Below are 16,479 nucleotides of genomic sequence, written 5' to 3' on the forward strand. Positions count from 1 at the left end.
ACAACACCCCAGTGGTCACATAATTATAGACACACAACAACAAAAAATAAATAAATAAAATTAAAAAATAAAATAAATAATAAACTAATCACAAAAATCCCCTACACCTCTCTCTCCACTGTCCCTCCCCAAGAGCCCTCCAAAAAACACAGATATCTGTCCCACTTCTTCACAAACAGGTCTAGCCTCCCCAGTCTTCTGGATACCCCCTTCTCAAGAGCTACCACTCTGGCCATCTCTGAACACCACTCCTGAAATGGGGGCGCTCCAGTTGACTTCCAACTCCTTTAAATGATCTGTCTGGCAATCATAATACTAATTAGGACCCAGTTTTTCACGTGCTTATTCTCCAAATTAATGACTGCTCCATCTCCTAAGATACAGAGTCTGGGGCAAAATAGAATTTGAGAGGCCAAAACCTTGCACATAAAACTCTGAATCCTCAACCAAAACTCTTGAATCTTAACACATCCCCAAAAAACACGGGTTATGTCTCCATCTTCTGATTGACATCGCCAGCAGGTGGGTGTGTCTTCAAGACCAAACCTATGCAATCTAGAGGGGGTCCAATAGACTCTATGTAAAATCTTAAATTGCATAAGGTGAACCCTTGCATCTCTAGATGCAGATTTGACATTATTTTTAATCCTATCCCACACTCCCTCCTCCAATGCCAAGTTTAGATCTTTCTCCCATAATCTCTTAAGAGAAGTTGAAGTTCCGTCCCCCAGACTCTGAATTAGCAGGGAGTAATACACTGATGCCTTATGACCTTTTCCAAAAGCAGTAATCACCACTCCCAGAGTATCTGCTACTTTAGGGGGGTGTAAACCACTCCCAAAAACAGTACAGAACAGGTGGTGCAGCTGTAAATACCTAAAGAACTGAGATCTGGGAATCCCAAAAAGTTGAACCAAATTTTGAAAGGATCTCAACACTCCATTCTCATATAGGTCACCGAGTGTAGTAACCCCCCTCCCAATCCACTCTGACCAGTAAAAAGGGGACTTGTTGATGCATAATTTGGGGTTCAGCCATATGCTTGAGGCAACATTTAAAAAAATGTCCATATTAAACAGCCTGGACACTTTTGTCCATATCGAGTGCAAATGTGGGATAATGGGATGTAACTGAACCTCTCTGATTAATTTGATAGAAAGGCTCTGCAATGGCGAAATAGGGGCAAGAACTTCCTGTTCTATACAGAACCAGGGAGGGGCTCTCTCAGGTGGAAGCGACCAATGAGCCAAATGTCTAAGACCGAATGCATAATAATAAATCTAAATCTTGGGTAGGCCTAGCCCACCTTTGTCAATCGGCCTATGTAACTTGTTGAAATGGGATGCTTACCATTCCAAATGAAGGACTTCACTATGCTATCAAATTGCTTGAAATAAGAGAGGGGGACATCTACAGGGAGAGACTGCAGCAAGTAATTGAATTTTGGAATACAATTCATTTTAATAACATTAACTTTCCCAATCATAGATAAATGTAATGAAGCCCACCTGTAAACATCGCTCGAAAACCATTTTATTAAGGGGTCAAAATTAACTAAGTAAATCACACAATTTTGCTGGGAATAAAATGCCCAAATACTTAATGCCCTGTTTGGGCCACTGGAAAGCGCCTGGCTGGAAAGCCTTTACTGGGCAGTACGCTGTCAGAGCCAAAGCTTCGGATTTAGACCAACTGACTCTATATCCTGAAAACTTAGAAAAGGAATTAATAATTCTGTGGAGGCAAGGCATAGATCTAGAAGGGTCAGAGACGAATAATAAAATATCATCTGCGTAAAGGAAAAGTTTATGTGCCATACCTCCCGCCACCACCCCTGGAAAATCATCCTCCTTTCTTATCGCGACTGCTAATGATTCCAGGGCAAGACAGAACAATAATGGGGAAAGAGGGCAACCATGCTGAGTGCCCCTATTCAAAGTAAAATAATCTGAAATTAGTCCATTTGTTTGTACTGCCGCTACTGGGTGTCTATAAAGTAACTTAACCAATAAATGTACTCCCGAACCCGTATATACGGGAAGATGTGAATAAGGCATACTGTATGATCTGACCCCTAAGAACCACCTTAAATGCCTCCCAAGCCACGCCCACAGAGGATACTGAGGACCAGTTGGTCTCCATATAAACACTGATTTCAGTCTTTAACATTTGTTGGAAATCAGGATTTTGCAAAAGGGATACATTAAAGCGGCAACAATATGATTTATTTTTCTCCGTATGTGGCAACATCTCTAAACTCACCAGGGTGTGATCTGAGACTAAGATGTTTCCAATTGAGCAATCCACAACAGATTAAATGAGGGACTTAGATATATATATATATATATATATATATATATATATATATATATATATATATATATATATATATATAAAATCTATTCTAGAATAAATCTTATGAACTGATGAAAAAAATTTATATTCCCTGCAGATGGGTTCAAAAGTCACCAGATATCTGCAAGACCAAGATTTTTACACATCCTGTGAAGTGTCACTGTTGCTCTAGGGGGCTTACACACTTTTGTTTCACTATGATCAAGGACTGAGTCCATCAAAAGATTAAAGTTTCCTCCCAATATTATATCATGAGGGGTGCCAACGGCTTGCAACATCCCTTCAAGATCTATAAAAAAGCCCTGATCATCAGCGTTAGGTGTATAAATATTAGCCAAAATCAACCTTTGCCCCTGAATTTCTCCTAAAACAATAATGACTCTTCCTAATTTATATTTAATCTGTTTGAGACATTTGAATTTTAGATGCTTATTTATCAGTATAATGACTCCCCTACTCTTACTTGAGCCAGCACTAAAGAAAACATGTCCACCCCATATCTTCCCAAATTTTTCAGCTTCTTGTGGGGAAAGATGCGTTTTTTGAAGAAACACTATATCACGTCTTACACTTAAGAAAATAAATAACCTTCCTTCTTTTTATGGGGTGCCCCAACCCATTCACATTCCACGTGGAGAGAGATAACCTACTCATATTAACATTTGACATATTGATATAATAAAAAATTAATTGTGTATCAAAAACAAGATTATACAGACCACATTCCCCATTAGTGCAACAATCAAACCCCAAACTTTCCCCCGAACAAACATGTGTGCATCAACCCCGTGCATGACAGCACCAACTGGCGTCGATCCCTTTAAACTCAAAAGGTCCATGTACACCTACGAAAGCCCCTGCGACAACTTTGCCATCGGATTGCTCAAGTCCAGATAATCGATCCGTTTCTCAACATCTGCCACTCTAGTGACCAATTCAGAGAATTTTGTTTCCATCGCCGTAATCGATGTATTACAGCGAGATCCTCCAAGTCAGCAACAACCTTCGTCAGCATCACCGAGATGTTGGACAGTTAACGCTGGATTTATTCTCCCGTCGCGCTTTCCAAATCGAGTCCCCAACTCGCAGGGCCATCAGAGGTTTCAGCTTGAGCACGTAAGTGTTTTTTAATGTCTCCAGAGTCTGAGGATTTTGACTTCTTTGCCATGTTTACCTCAAAGAGCAAATATATAACTGGGTGTATCGAATCTCACCGGATTATAACATGAAAATAATTAAAATACTAGCAAAGTGCGCAGAGCTCGCCGTTCACACATCTGCTCCTCGGATGGCATCACGTGACTCCCCGTGATTTTTTTTAATTTATTTTTTTTAATGGTCTCCCTTATTTATTCTTCTGTAATAGAGGAAATCGTTTAATTTGCTTCTTCTTCTGTTAATCTATTTAATTTAACTGACCCCAAAAAACTTCTTATTCTCTCCTCCTTGTTTATTAGTTCCTGTCCTCCATATAATTTTTTATAATAAACTGCAAATGCATTAACTATATCATTCGGTTGTGATAGCATTATTGTGGTATCTGGGTGTCTGATTTTTGGAACTACTCTACTAGATTGAGCCTTACGTAGTTGGAAGGTTAGGAGCCTACTTGCTTTATTACTCATCTCATAATATCGTCTACTTACAAATCTGAGTGCCTCCTCTGCTTTATACTTGAGCAAGTCATTAAATTTCTTTCTGGTCTGTTTTAAGCATTCTAGAGTTTTTGCTTCTCCTGTTTGCTTGTGTTCAATTTCTAGCTTTCTAATTTCAATCTCTATCTCATTTTGTTTGACTAATCTTATTTTTTTATTTCTGGATGTTATTTCTATAATTTTCCCCCTTATTACTGCATTGGCTCCCTCCCACAAAATAGATGGGGTGACCATTCCATTATCATTAATATTGAAATATTCAATCAATTGTTGTCTTATTTCCTTTTTGACCTTATGATCATTTATTACTGACACATTTATTCTCCAGTATTTAAATTGTTTACTTTGTCCCAATTGAAATTTTAATCTAACTGGGGCATGATCGGATATGGTTATAGGTTCTATATGGCATTCTGTGTCTCTATATAAGTAAGCTTTAGAAATACAGAAAAAAATCTATTCTCGAATAGCTACCATGTACATGTGACATAAATGTAAAATCTTTCTCTTTAGGGTGTAAATGTCGCCAAACGTCGATTAAACCTAGTTCTCTCATTATCCCTAAAAGCACATTTACTTTTTTCAACTGTGGTCCCCTGTCCACTGGTAGTCTATCAACCTGGCTATTTAAAACACAGTTAAAGTCCCCACCTACTAGATATGTCCCCTCACCCTTATGTACCAGGAGAGAAAAAACATTCTTGAAAAATTGTGGATTGTCTTCATTTGGCGTATACAGGTTAAGAATAGTAATTTTTGTGCTCCCAACTGTTCCAACTACCATAATGTCTCTCCCCTCTTTATCTTGATATACTTGTTCCATGTTAAAGAAGACTGATTTGGCAAACATAATGGCAACACCTCTCTTCCTCCCCTGATTAAACGAGGCACTATACTACTCGTTTTAGGTGTTCCTCCTCTGACAGATGAGTCTTTTGAAGCAATGAAACAGAGAATTGCAAAATCTGAAGCTGATTAAATATTTTCTTTCTTTTAATTGGGCTGCTCATTCCTTTTACATTATAACTAACACAGGTTAACTTATCCATAGAGTTTGTTTTAAGTATTGTCTGTGCTGGTAAAGGTAATGTTTCAGTAATATGAGATGACAAAAAAACATTACGAGAAAGAAATGGCATAAAACTCCAGCTGTCAAGGGTAAATAGTCCACGTAAACAAAAGCAAAACCAAAAGCAAAAACCAAAACCAGAACCGAAACTATATACATGAAATGGACTTCCATATAGCCGTTTGGCCAGGTTATTCTCTCATATATTGTTCTTTTCAAGCAACATAAAACACTGGCCAGATCCCGATGTAGAAGGGACAGGGAGTTGTGACGCTGACTCCCTGGGGTAGAAAGGGTGCACCGAATGAGCACAGCCATTCCATTTTGTAACACAGCCGCTTCCAGATGGAGTGGATGATTTCCACTCAATAAAGTATCATTAAGCATCCGTCAATGTAGATTGTTAATTTTTCACCCGACGTTAACCCAAAAATCAGTTACTTGAATCTGTACGCTTCTCAGCAAAAGGCCATTCACTTCTGTAATTTGACCAGAGTTTACTCATATTCTGAGGCAGAAATAACCAACTTACATATACTGCATACATTTTACAGATGTTTAATCCTTCTGTAAAAAGACTTGGAGATCCGTATCAGACAACAACGCCATACTCCATCCATGTCCCCCTTTGCCCTGCGTTGTCCATCTTGCCTTCGACAGTTCTCTCACTTGCCAGTCTCGCTCATCCACACGGACTTTGACTCCCAGGTCCTGCAGTGGTGACAGAGCATCTATCAGGGTAGGAAAAGTTTTTACTCCTGCTTCCAAGTAGATCTTTATCTGTGCTGGATAAATACACTGGGCTCGTACATTCTTCAACTTGAGCTGTTTAATTATTTCTCGCATCTGCGCTCTTTTCTTTTGCAACTCAGGAGAATAGACACTGTCAAAAAAGATCAGTTTCGTTTTGTACAAGACCTGTTTCTGCGACCAAGCTTGTCGCAGAATGGCATCCTTAACCACATAGTCCATAAATCTCACTATAATTAATAATTAATAATAATTAATAATAATAATTAATAATTTAATTAATAATAATTTACTAATAATAATAATAATAATAATTAATAATCGATCTGGGGGGTGCTGAGGGGTCTTTTGGTTTGGCTGTAAGTGCCCTGTGTGCCCTTTCGATCTTTATATCAATATCATGCGGTAGCTGTAGAACTGCGGTTAGCAAATCCTTAACGAATTTGGCTGTGTTTTCGTCTTCACATCCCTCCAGAACTTGGTATATTCTTAGATTATTACGGCGAAGCCTATTTTGCAGGTCTTCACACCTTTCTGTGAGGTCCACTTCACATTCAAGGAGGTATTGGAGTGCTCTCTCATGCCTCATACCAATCTCCTCCGCAACGCCAATCTGTTCTCCTGTCTCACTGATCCTGCTCTCCAGACCAGTCACTTGAGATTTCAAATTCTCAACTGAGGTCTCCAATTTCGTCAATGATGTTTTTGTTTGTTTATGCCCCTCTTGATTTCTTTTCTTAGCAGTTTCAGTTCTTCCATCACTTCTGAAATTTCAGAGGGACTTGGGCTAGCCTTAGCATGCCTAGCAGGGCTGGGTGACCTTTTTCTGTCATCTGTTTCTCTCAGATTTTCGCTTTTGGAAGTATTCTTGTGTCTCGTGGCTGTGCTCATTCTGTAAATTCCGTTTTTACCTACATTTGCTGTGTCAGTCGGGATTTATTGCAAAAATTCAACGGAGCCGAACTTTCAGGCTGTTACCATGCCTATGACATCACCGGAAGTCGGTTTCCCATATTTCTGAGACTATTGGTGGGCAGACCGTGGCACCTTCCGCTCCGGAAGGATCTGCTATTGCAGATGGATGGCAGCGTTTGGCACCCGGATCCAGCCCGTCTGCTGTTTTGGGTTTGGCCTCAGGGACCAATCCTCTTCTAACTGATTGTGAACCTGCTGTTGTTCATATTATTGCTAGTGCTAGGGCTCCATACACATGTCTGCTCTAAGCTGCACGTAGGAATTTTTTTCTATTCATGGTGCAGGGATCGTGGGTTGGATCCTACACACTGTGAGGTTTCAAGAGTTTTGAGTTTTTTGCAACATCTTTTGGATGCAGGCAAGGCAGTTTCCACATTAAAGGTATACGTTGCAGCCATTTCTGCATATCATGTACCAGTTAATGGTTCTTCTCTTGGTTCCCATAATCTTGTTTGTAGTTTTTTAAAGGGTGTGAGACATTTAAGGCCAGCTTGCAACCCCCATATTCTTGTGTGGGATTTACCAATTGTGCTTGACTTTCTCTGTTTGCCGCCATTCAAACCTTTGCAGATGGCTGACCTTAAGTTGATATCTTTGAAAACTGCCTTTCTGTCCAAGCGAGTCAGTGAGTTACATGCATTGTCTGTCAGTGAGTTATGCATGCGTTGGTTGCCGGATGATTCTGGCATTGTGCTTCAGCCAAACCCATCTTTTCTTCCTAAAGTTCTGTTTCCGTAGTTTGTGAATCAGTCCATTAATCTGGCTGCATTTCAGTGTTCGTCCCAATCAGATGAGTCAAGGGATCACCTCTTCCTGTGCAAGCCTTGAGGTGTTATGTGGATGCTACTGTTTCTCTTAGACAAACAGATTAGCTATTTGTTTGCTATGGTGGTGTCCGAAAGGGTGCCACTGTATCTAAGCAGAGATTGTCACATTGGATTGTGGAGGTGATCACTCTGACATACAAGAAAGCCAAAAAGTATTTCTTATCATTCTACTTGGGCTGTGTCTACATCTTGGGCTGCCTTTAGAGGAGTCTCCATGGCAGATATCTGTGCAGCTGCTACCTGGGCTTCTCCATGTACCTTTGCTCGCTTCTACAAGGTCAATGTTGCTACCCCTCATGCTGTGAGTTCAGCAGTTCTTCAGGGAAAGCCTTGACTGTTTTTCAGGTGGGTGGAATTCCTTATGACTATGTTGGTAGTTGTCATCCACTAGTGCTAAAGCACTGCCTCTGGCGGTCAGGAGGAATGAAACAGAACACTAGTTACGTAGGTAACTGTGGTTCTGTGAATTCCGGATGACCGCCACAGTTATTTGTCACTTGGAATGTGCGAGAAAGACGTACCGAGGCTGAACGCTGAGCTAATGTGGCTATTATCCTCGAGGCTCAGCCTACGTCACTACATGACTTTGTTGGTATATTCTCTCGACCTATCTAGCTGGCGCTGCGATAATCCACTAGTGCTTAAGCACCGCCTCTGGCGGTCATCCGGAATTCACAGAACCACAGTTACCTATGTAACTAGCGTTCTGTTTAGAGGTTGGAGTAGGGTTAATGGATCTAAAATATCTATAAAACAGTTAAAATGTACAAATATATTTATAATCGATTAGTATCAATTTATGTTTCTAATGCTGTAAATACGTAAAAAATGTTATGCTTTAGATGCTTTCGAACGTCTATATTGTACGTTTTAGTGTCCATCCAAAAGTACAAACATGTATGTTTAAATGTTACAAATATTAACGTACAAATAGCTACATATATTAATGAGATCAGGCTGATTTAGGACATTTTAAAGATGATAATAATTGTTCTGTTAACAAACTGAATGATTACAAAGGGTAATTTAGAGTCTATAGATCATATACATACTGTAAATATTAGTTTGCGATCTGGTTTTGTGTTAAATTTACTGATGTTATAATTCTTTCTTTGTTCAAATATATATATATTATCTGATACCCGGCTACTAATATTTGACATTTTGGTTTTTTTACGCCTATGTTAAAGTGGATATTCTGTCTTTTCAGTGGTCAATTTTTTTGGAGTATGATTTGTTTTGTAATATTTTCATTCGAATGTTGCAATGAGCCGTTCATGTAGAAACTTAACATTGATATTCTTAATACAAAATATCACAGCTTTTAAACTATTTCAATGTTATCAAGAAATTCAAATAATGTTGTGGTTTGACAAATCACTGGAATCACTGTAAGCTTAATACAAGTTGTAGCAAGTTGTTTTATATGTTTAAATAAATCTTCTGTCAAATAATGTCTTAAAATGTAAAGGTGTGGAGCAGAAACATAACAATTAGCCTATTTCATTAGAAAGCTAGGATTTCTTTTTAGTTTACAGAATAAACTCAAAATGTGTTGGCAAAAGTGACCAAACAGTGATTTAAAAAAAACTAAAAACTATGAGCCAAAATTGTCAATTTTCTGGGTCTGAGGAGGGTAGGTTAAAATCTTTGCTAGTGCTGGAATTAAGCAATTAATCAGTGTAATTTTTTTTCTTTTTTCTTTGCTCAGCAGCCTAATATTCCCAGGTTGAGATAAGCTTGTTAAAGTATCTTAAGTCTTTACTTAAAAGCTAATATTACAAATTAATCTTACAATATTAATGTCTTCAAGAATAGAAAACAAAAGACGAGTCTGCACAATTGTGCTAGATTTGAAAAAAAAAAAAAAGCTGGATTTTGTGGTAAGCGTAAGTAATAATGTAGAAAACTATATCCACACAATTCACAATTATGAAAAATGGTTGCTGGCCAGTAATTTACTTATTTAACATTAAACTAGAGATACTAGTGGACTACAAAACAGCTATACATGCAGACACGTGCCACAACATTTGGCAAATAATGCTTTCCTTTCCTTTGTTTTTTTTTTTTTATATAATTTCCTGTCACTTCCGCAATGTCCTGTCCCATTAAAGGTCTAAAATAAAATAAAAAGCAGGCCTTTATAATTACTTACTTGAAATTTGATAGATGTTGAAATAAAATATGTTTAAATATAACAGAATGTGCAATTGTAAGGGGAAGAACATGATTATGATTATACAGATCTGTTTCCTCTGAATTTGACTGGGGCTGGGGATTTCAAAATTCATATACACTACCGGTCAAAAGTTTTGAGACGCTTGACTGAAATGTTTCTTATGATCTTAAAAATCTTTTGATATGAAGGCATTTGCTTAAATGTTTGAAATTAATTTTGTAGACAAAAATATAATTGTGCCACCATATTCATTTATTTCATTATAAAACTAAAATGTAATTAAAAAAATTTTTTTTTAGGAAATTGATGACTTGGACCAAATAATAAAGAAAAGCAGCCAATAAGTGCCCAACATAGATGGGAACTCCTTCAAAACTGTTTAAAAAGCATCCCAGGGTGATACCTCAAGAAGTTGGTTGAGAAAATGTCAAGAGTACATGTCTGCAAATTCTAGGCAAAGGGTGACTACTTTGAAGATGCTAAAATATAACACAGTTTTGATTTATTTTGGATTTTGTTTAGTCACAACATAATTCTCATTGTTCAATTTATGTTATTCCATATTTTTGATGACTTTACTATTATTCTAAAATGTGAAAAAAAAAGAAAAAAAAAGAAACTATAATAAAGAATGAGTAAGTCTTTCAAAACTTTTGACCGGTAGTGTACATAATCCTGAACACAACACTGCAAAATAACTCAGAACAGTTTTAAACACTTTTAATCTGACTCAGCATGTAGACTGACCCACACGCAGTCATGGACACACTCTGGATCTGCTCATTAGTAAGGTTATGAACATTTCATCCAATTTTATTAAGGATGTAGCACTATCTGACCATTTCTGTATTTTCTTTGAAATATTGATTTCTCCTGCCACTGAAGTTACATCTGTCTCTGTCAAAAAGAGGTACATAAATGAGAATACTAGTGTGCAATTTATGAATGCTGTATCTATGACACCAAGTATTTCCACAGACTGTGTTAACGTTCTCCTCGATAACTTTAATTCAAAAGTTAAAAATGCTATTGATGGTTGTGGCGAGCAGCGTGTTGCATTCCACGGAGGAGCAGTGAGAGTATTTAAGGAGAGGAGACAGCAGCAGACGGGGCGAGAGACGCACAAAGCTGTGTGTGTGTCTGCGTAACAGTGACTGCTGAAAAGCAATGCTGTTGGGTGTGTGTTTAGTAAATGTGCTGAAAAGCACTATTATGTACTGTATGTGTACACTGAAAAGTGTTGTGAATAAAAGATTTACGTTGGAGTGTTCACCCGGTCTCCGTTTCCTCCTTCCGTAGAAAGGCAGAGGTCTGCCACAATGGCATTGCTCCTATAAAGGTCAGGAAGATTACTGGCAGGCATAAAACACTATGGAGAATAAAAACAGCAGTGAAAAACATGAACATTTTTTTTATAAAAAATGCAGGAAAGCAGAATGAATGTGGCGGAAAACACAACTTGAAGTCCATCATAACATCTATAAAGACGGCCTTCATATTTTCAATTTGGAACTAGGCACAGCTAGGCAGACTTTCTTCTCAAACATTATAAACAGCAATATAAACAACACCCCAACACAGGTTCTCTGTGAAATGCTCTCCGACAGTTAAAAGGTTTGCATAATTTTTCATGAACAAGATCAATGATATTAGAATGACGATCAGCTCGTCCACGTGTTGCGCTGAGATCAGACATCACTCATGACAAAACTTCAGAAATTAGTCCTGATTTTGAGGCAATTGATGGCAAAACCCTGGAAGAAATAGTGCAGTATCTTAAAACGCTGACCTGCAATAATTTTTCAAAAATGTGCTTTACTGTCTGGAAAAAGATCTCTTAGAAATAATCAATGCCTCACTCCTTTCAGGCACGTTTCCAAAGTCCCTGAAAACTGTGGTTGCCGTTCTAAAAAAAGAGCAATCTGGATAACTCTATATTAAACAACTACAGACCAATCTCAAATCTTACTTTCATAGGCAAGATTGGTTGGTTGGAAAATTTTGTTTTCAATCAGCTGAACAAATCCTAAAACTCAAATGGCTACTTGGACGATTTCCTGTCTGGTTTCTGACCACATCACAGCACTCATAAAGATAATTAATGATATTTGGCTAAATACTGATTCAGGCAAAATATCAGTGCTGGTATTACTGGATCTCAGTGCTGCCTTTGACACTCTTGACCACAAAATTCTCCTAGACAGTGGGTAGGGCTCTCTGGGACGGTCCTCAGCTGGTTCAAGTCTTATCTAGAAGGGAGGGGCTCTTATGTGAACATAGGCAACTATGAATCTGAGTAGACATCCATGATGTGTGGAGTCCCACAAGGCTCAGTTCTTTCACTGTTCCTGTATATGCTCCCACTAGGCTAAATTATGAAAAAGAACCAAACTGCATATCATAGCTATGCAGACGACACCCAGATCTACCTAGCCTTGTCACCAAATGACTATAACCCCATAGACTCTCTCTGTCAGTGCATTGATGCAATTAACATTTGGATGTACCAAAACTTCCTTCAGTTAAACAACAACAAGACAGAGGTCACTGTATTTGGCAACAAAGGCGAAATTCCCAAGGTGAAAACATACCTTGACTCCAAGGGTCTAAATACAAAAAATCAAGTAAGGAATCTTGGTTTCATTTTGGAGTCAGACCTTAGTTTCAATAGTCAAATCAAAGCAATAACTAAATCAGCCTACTATCATCTCAAAAATATAGCGAGAATTAGATGTTTTGTATCCAGTCAAGACTTAGAAAAATGTGTTCATGCATTCATCACCAGTAGGGTCGACTACTGCAATGGACTCCTCACCATTAGACAGCTGCAGCTCATTCAGAATGCTGTTGCCAGGATTCTGACCCGAACCAAAAAATATGAGCATTAAAGTACTATTACTCAATTATAAATCACTCAATGGCCTTGAACCTAAATTCACTGCAGATATGCTTGTTGAATATTATAAACCTAACAGACCTCTCAGATCATTAGGATCAAGTCAGTAAGAAATTCCAAGGGTTCACTCAAAACAAGGTGACACAGCGTTTAGCTATTATGCCACCCGCAGCTAGAACCAGCTTCCAGAATAGGTCAGGTGTTCTCCAAGAGTAGCCACATTCAAGTCCAGACTGAAAACACATCTGTTTAACTGTGCATTTACTGACTGAGTACTGTGCTGCACTTACTGATTGCACTGCATCATTTTATTTCTGTATTCTTTTACACTCATTTTTAATAATTTATGATATATATATATATATATATATATATATATATATATATATATATATATATATATAATTTAAATAAAGATGTGATTAAATCACAAATGTAATTAGAATGAACAGAAAATGGTTAGCCCTCTTCTGAAGTGGTTATTTTGAATCTTAATTTGTTACACATAAAAAGGATCTTGCTGTTTTAAAAGAATTTGCACAAGTTGAAATATTTTACCCCAAAACTATTGCCTCTTTAACTACACAATATCACTGTAATCCCCCAGGGCCCCCCACACCTGGGATAAAAGGCCCCACCTCTTAAAGAAGAAGAAGAAGAAGAAAATTATTTTCTCAAATATGTTGTTCAATAATTTTTAATTTATTTTTACTAGCCTAATACATGGTTTTTGGTAGTATGATACAATAATTACAATACCATTGTTATATGTATTCATTAAGATGATGATCTACGACCCTGTGTTGCATTTTTACTCTTCAAAGTTTACACTGGCACGTTTTGATTATAACTGGTTAATTTGCAGTAGCCTAAACGTAACTTAATATTAACAACATTAAAAATGTTATTATATACATTAAAAAGATTTTAACCACAAACTATAAGAACACGAAGAAACAATGGGTAATCAAGATGTGTTGCTAAGGCATCATGAATAAACAAATGTGCTCTCCAAATGTGTCTGAAACTTCGTCTCGCAATTGCTAAATGTTGCGAAACAACGTTCCTACAGCCTTCTCGTGTCTCATATTTCTGCGTTGTTCAGCGTGGACAACACGTAGCGAACAACGTTGCAATAGTAAAAATGAAACTTGGGGATATATCTGCACAAGGTGCGCACTACCTGTTTTGAACTGACCGCGAAACGTTCTCCGGATCCTCTGCCCGAGTATGCAGCTCATATTAGCACACATTACTGGATACTACACAGAGTGGTTACTATGTGTTTACACTCTCAAAAGAGTGTTTTTTCTGTCTCTTTTCCAGTTAATGATTCGAAGTTTTCTGCGAAAAATAGGTGTCACTATCGTTTGACTCAAGGTAAACGCACTTTTAGCGCAACTCCTTGACCTCCCACTCGTGCTGTGACGTGATCGCAGCAGCGGCTGGTAATATATGTAACGCGCATTTTGAAGCGTCAAGTTGTTCTTCTACTGCAGCAGGCACGCGTTATCTCCTGCCACATGTGGCGGAGCACATTAGGAAAATCAAAGACAGAAAGGACTGAAGGTATTCTTTGACAGGTTTTTGTAAAGACAAATGCTATTAGGAAGAGTTAAGTAGCTTATTTATTTTATTTGTAAGGAATAATGAAATAATGAACGACGACGTGTCATCGTTGTGTTAGCGGAGCAGTAACTGAAACAGTAACATTTATACATTTCGCTTCTTTGTTGCAGTTGTTCCATTTGATCACGCTGGACAGGAGTGAAACAAAACCACTGGAAGAAATTATAAAGGGTACAACTTCACATCATGAGCGCCGGTAAGAGGTAAAAGCCCATAACTTTGTTCTTATTTATACCGGTTGTGTGATTTGTGTTAAAAGAGTTCAAATGTATGTGGTTAACAAGTCCCATCCAGTTCATTGTAAATAACAAGTACTCTGAAAACCTCCAGAATAGTAAATTGTGTGTGTGTACAGTATATGAATATGTGTGTGTATATATATATATATATATATATATATATATATATATATATATATATATATATATATATATATATATTTATTTATATATACGGTATACACACTCACACATGTATAAGTAGCCTACGTATATATGTAAACCTGTATGTTTTAAAGTATGCAGGCTTTTATCTCAAACAGTGAGACACATATATTGGATAAATATTCTATGCATCCCAAAGTGTACTCAGAAGTAGGCGATACATGGATAATCCAAACTGTCTGTACTATATACTCATAGTATACTAAACACTTTAATGCATTATAATTATTTATTTATTTATTTATTTATCTTTTACATTAACAATAAGCATGTATAGGCTTCAGTTAAAAGATGAGAGGTAATTAATTTCACTGCCTTCATTAGATTGTACCCAGATTAGGGATGTTTTTTGTTTTTTGTTGTTTTTTTTACTGCAATTATATGGCTATTTATATTGTGGTCTTGCATGTACCTGTATTGATGTAATTTAAGTGTTGATGCAATTGCCTCGAAGACTAGTTTATCAAATTGTCCTTGCATTTCCCTTTGATATTAATTCTATATCATCGTCAGTTGTCCAATAAATCTAGCACATTTTAAGGCACCTCACCCCATTTTATTGTGTTAAACCAAAATATTTGCAAGAAAATGCAGTGTTCTAAATGTGGGAAGTGAACCCATCTCCTGTGAAGGAGTGCTGCTGGTGCCTGCTGTGTCAATATCTGTTCTGTAGGTGGCAGAGAAGATTGGGGGTGGAAGATGGATAGTTTTATATCCAGTGGGACAGAGTCAGAGTCATCTGAGTTTTAAGGATTATCTTTCTTTCTTTTTATCTTCTTTTAAAATGTTTTTTTTTTTTTTACCAACTTTATAATGGAACACTCCGAAAGTATTTATCTATATATTTTTAACCACCCCTTAACCATTTAATGGCATTTTGCTTTATATTTAGAATGAAGATAGACCCATCTTAACCCATTCACTGACCTATTAGTCAGTCACCTAGCATTAAATCGTGCCACAGATAAACTAAGTGCTATGCAATAATTTACACCTCTGCTTACGCAGTAGTGAAGCCATATAGTTATTGTGTAACTACATGTATAAGTTTCACATTATGTTAAATCCTGCAGGGCTATACAAAACTTTTTCAAAAGGTAATTAATGTACTAACTACTACATGCCTGACGTAAAAGTTAAATGACCCTTTGGTTGTCATACAGCTTGACATTTGATGTAGAACGTCACTTTGCCAGAATTGAGTGGTTAACCTTGGCATCTATTCAGCATGCCTGATTGCATCTAGTTGAGATATGCTGTGACACTGGGCTCTCTGGGAGCTATGCACTGTTATCAGAGGAACAAGCTCTATCCTTCCTGTTTGTGTTTACGTCTTGGTTTGTATTTATGGTTTTATAGACAAGCAATTCATGACCATTAGTGTTGTATGAAGCCCAAATAGGAAAAGGAAATAATTTACTAAAGTGTTCTCTGGTTAATTTCTTTTTTTTTTTCACATGTACTTTATTCACATAAAGTATATGTGGAAGTATTCTATTATCAAACTGAAAGGATGATTGATCAGAATAACCTGCATTATACACACAATTACTGCACACACATAGTCACACCTTTATCCCTGAAAGAGACTGACATTGCCTGAAAATGTCATGCCATGTCTGAATCGTTTAAATCTGGTCTTTGAACTTCTTTCTTGAGTGACAAAGAGCAATGTCCTGTGCAGGGAGTCACACCTCA

At 37.3% G+C, this 16,479-nt stretch overlaps 1 protein-coding gene across 4 annotated transcripts in view; it reads left to right on the forward strand.

Annotated features, from left to right (window-relative positions):
• The first annotated feature begins 13,821 nt into the window (after nt 1-13,821).
• Nucleotides 13,822-16,479, forward strand: part of LOC127434489 (electrogenic sodium bicarbonate cotransporter 1-like) — an 88,025-nt gene continuing 85,367 nt past the window's right edge. Inside the window, exons 1-2 of one of the 4 annotated variants that reach the window (XM_051687348.1) lie at nt 13,822-14,278; nt 14,449-14,541. In XM_051687348.1, coding sequence (XP_051543308.1) covers nt 14,525-14,541 — 17 coding nt within the window. In that variant the 5' untranslated portion in view covers nt 13,822-14,278; nt 14,449-14,524. The other 3 variants (XM_051687350.1, XM_051687351.1, XM_051687321.1) reach the window with 3 other exon arrangements.

The sequence above is a fragment of the Myxocyprinus asiaticus genome, chromosome 4 (genome assembly GCF_019703515.2).
Source record: "Myxocyprinus asiaticus isolate MX2 ecotype Aquarium Trade chromosome 4, UBuf_Myxa_2, whole genome shotgun sequence".
NCBI classification, from domain to species: domain Eukaryota; kingdom Metazoa; phylum Chordata; class Actinopteri; order Cypriniformes; family Catostomidae; genus Myxocyprinus; species Myxocyprinus asiaticus.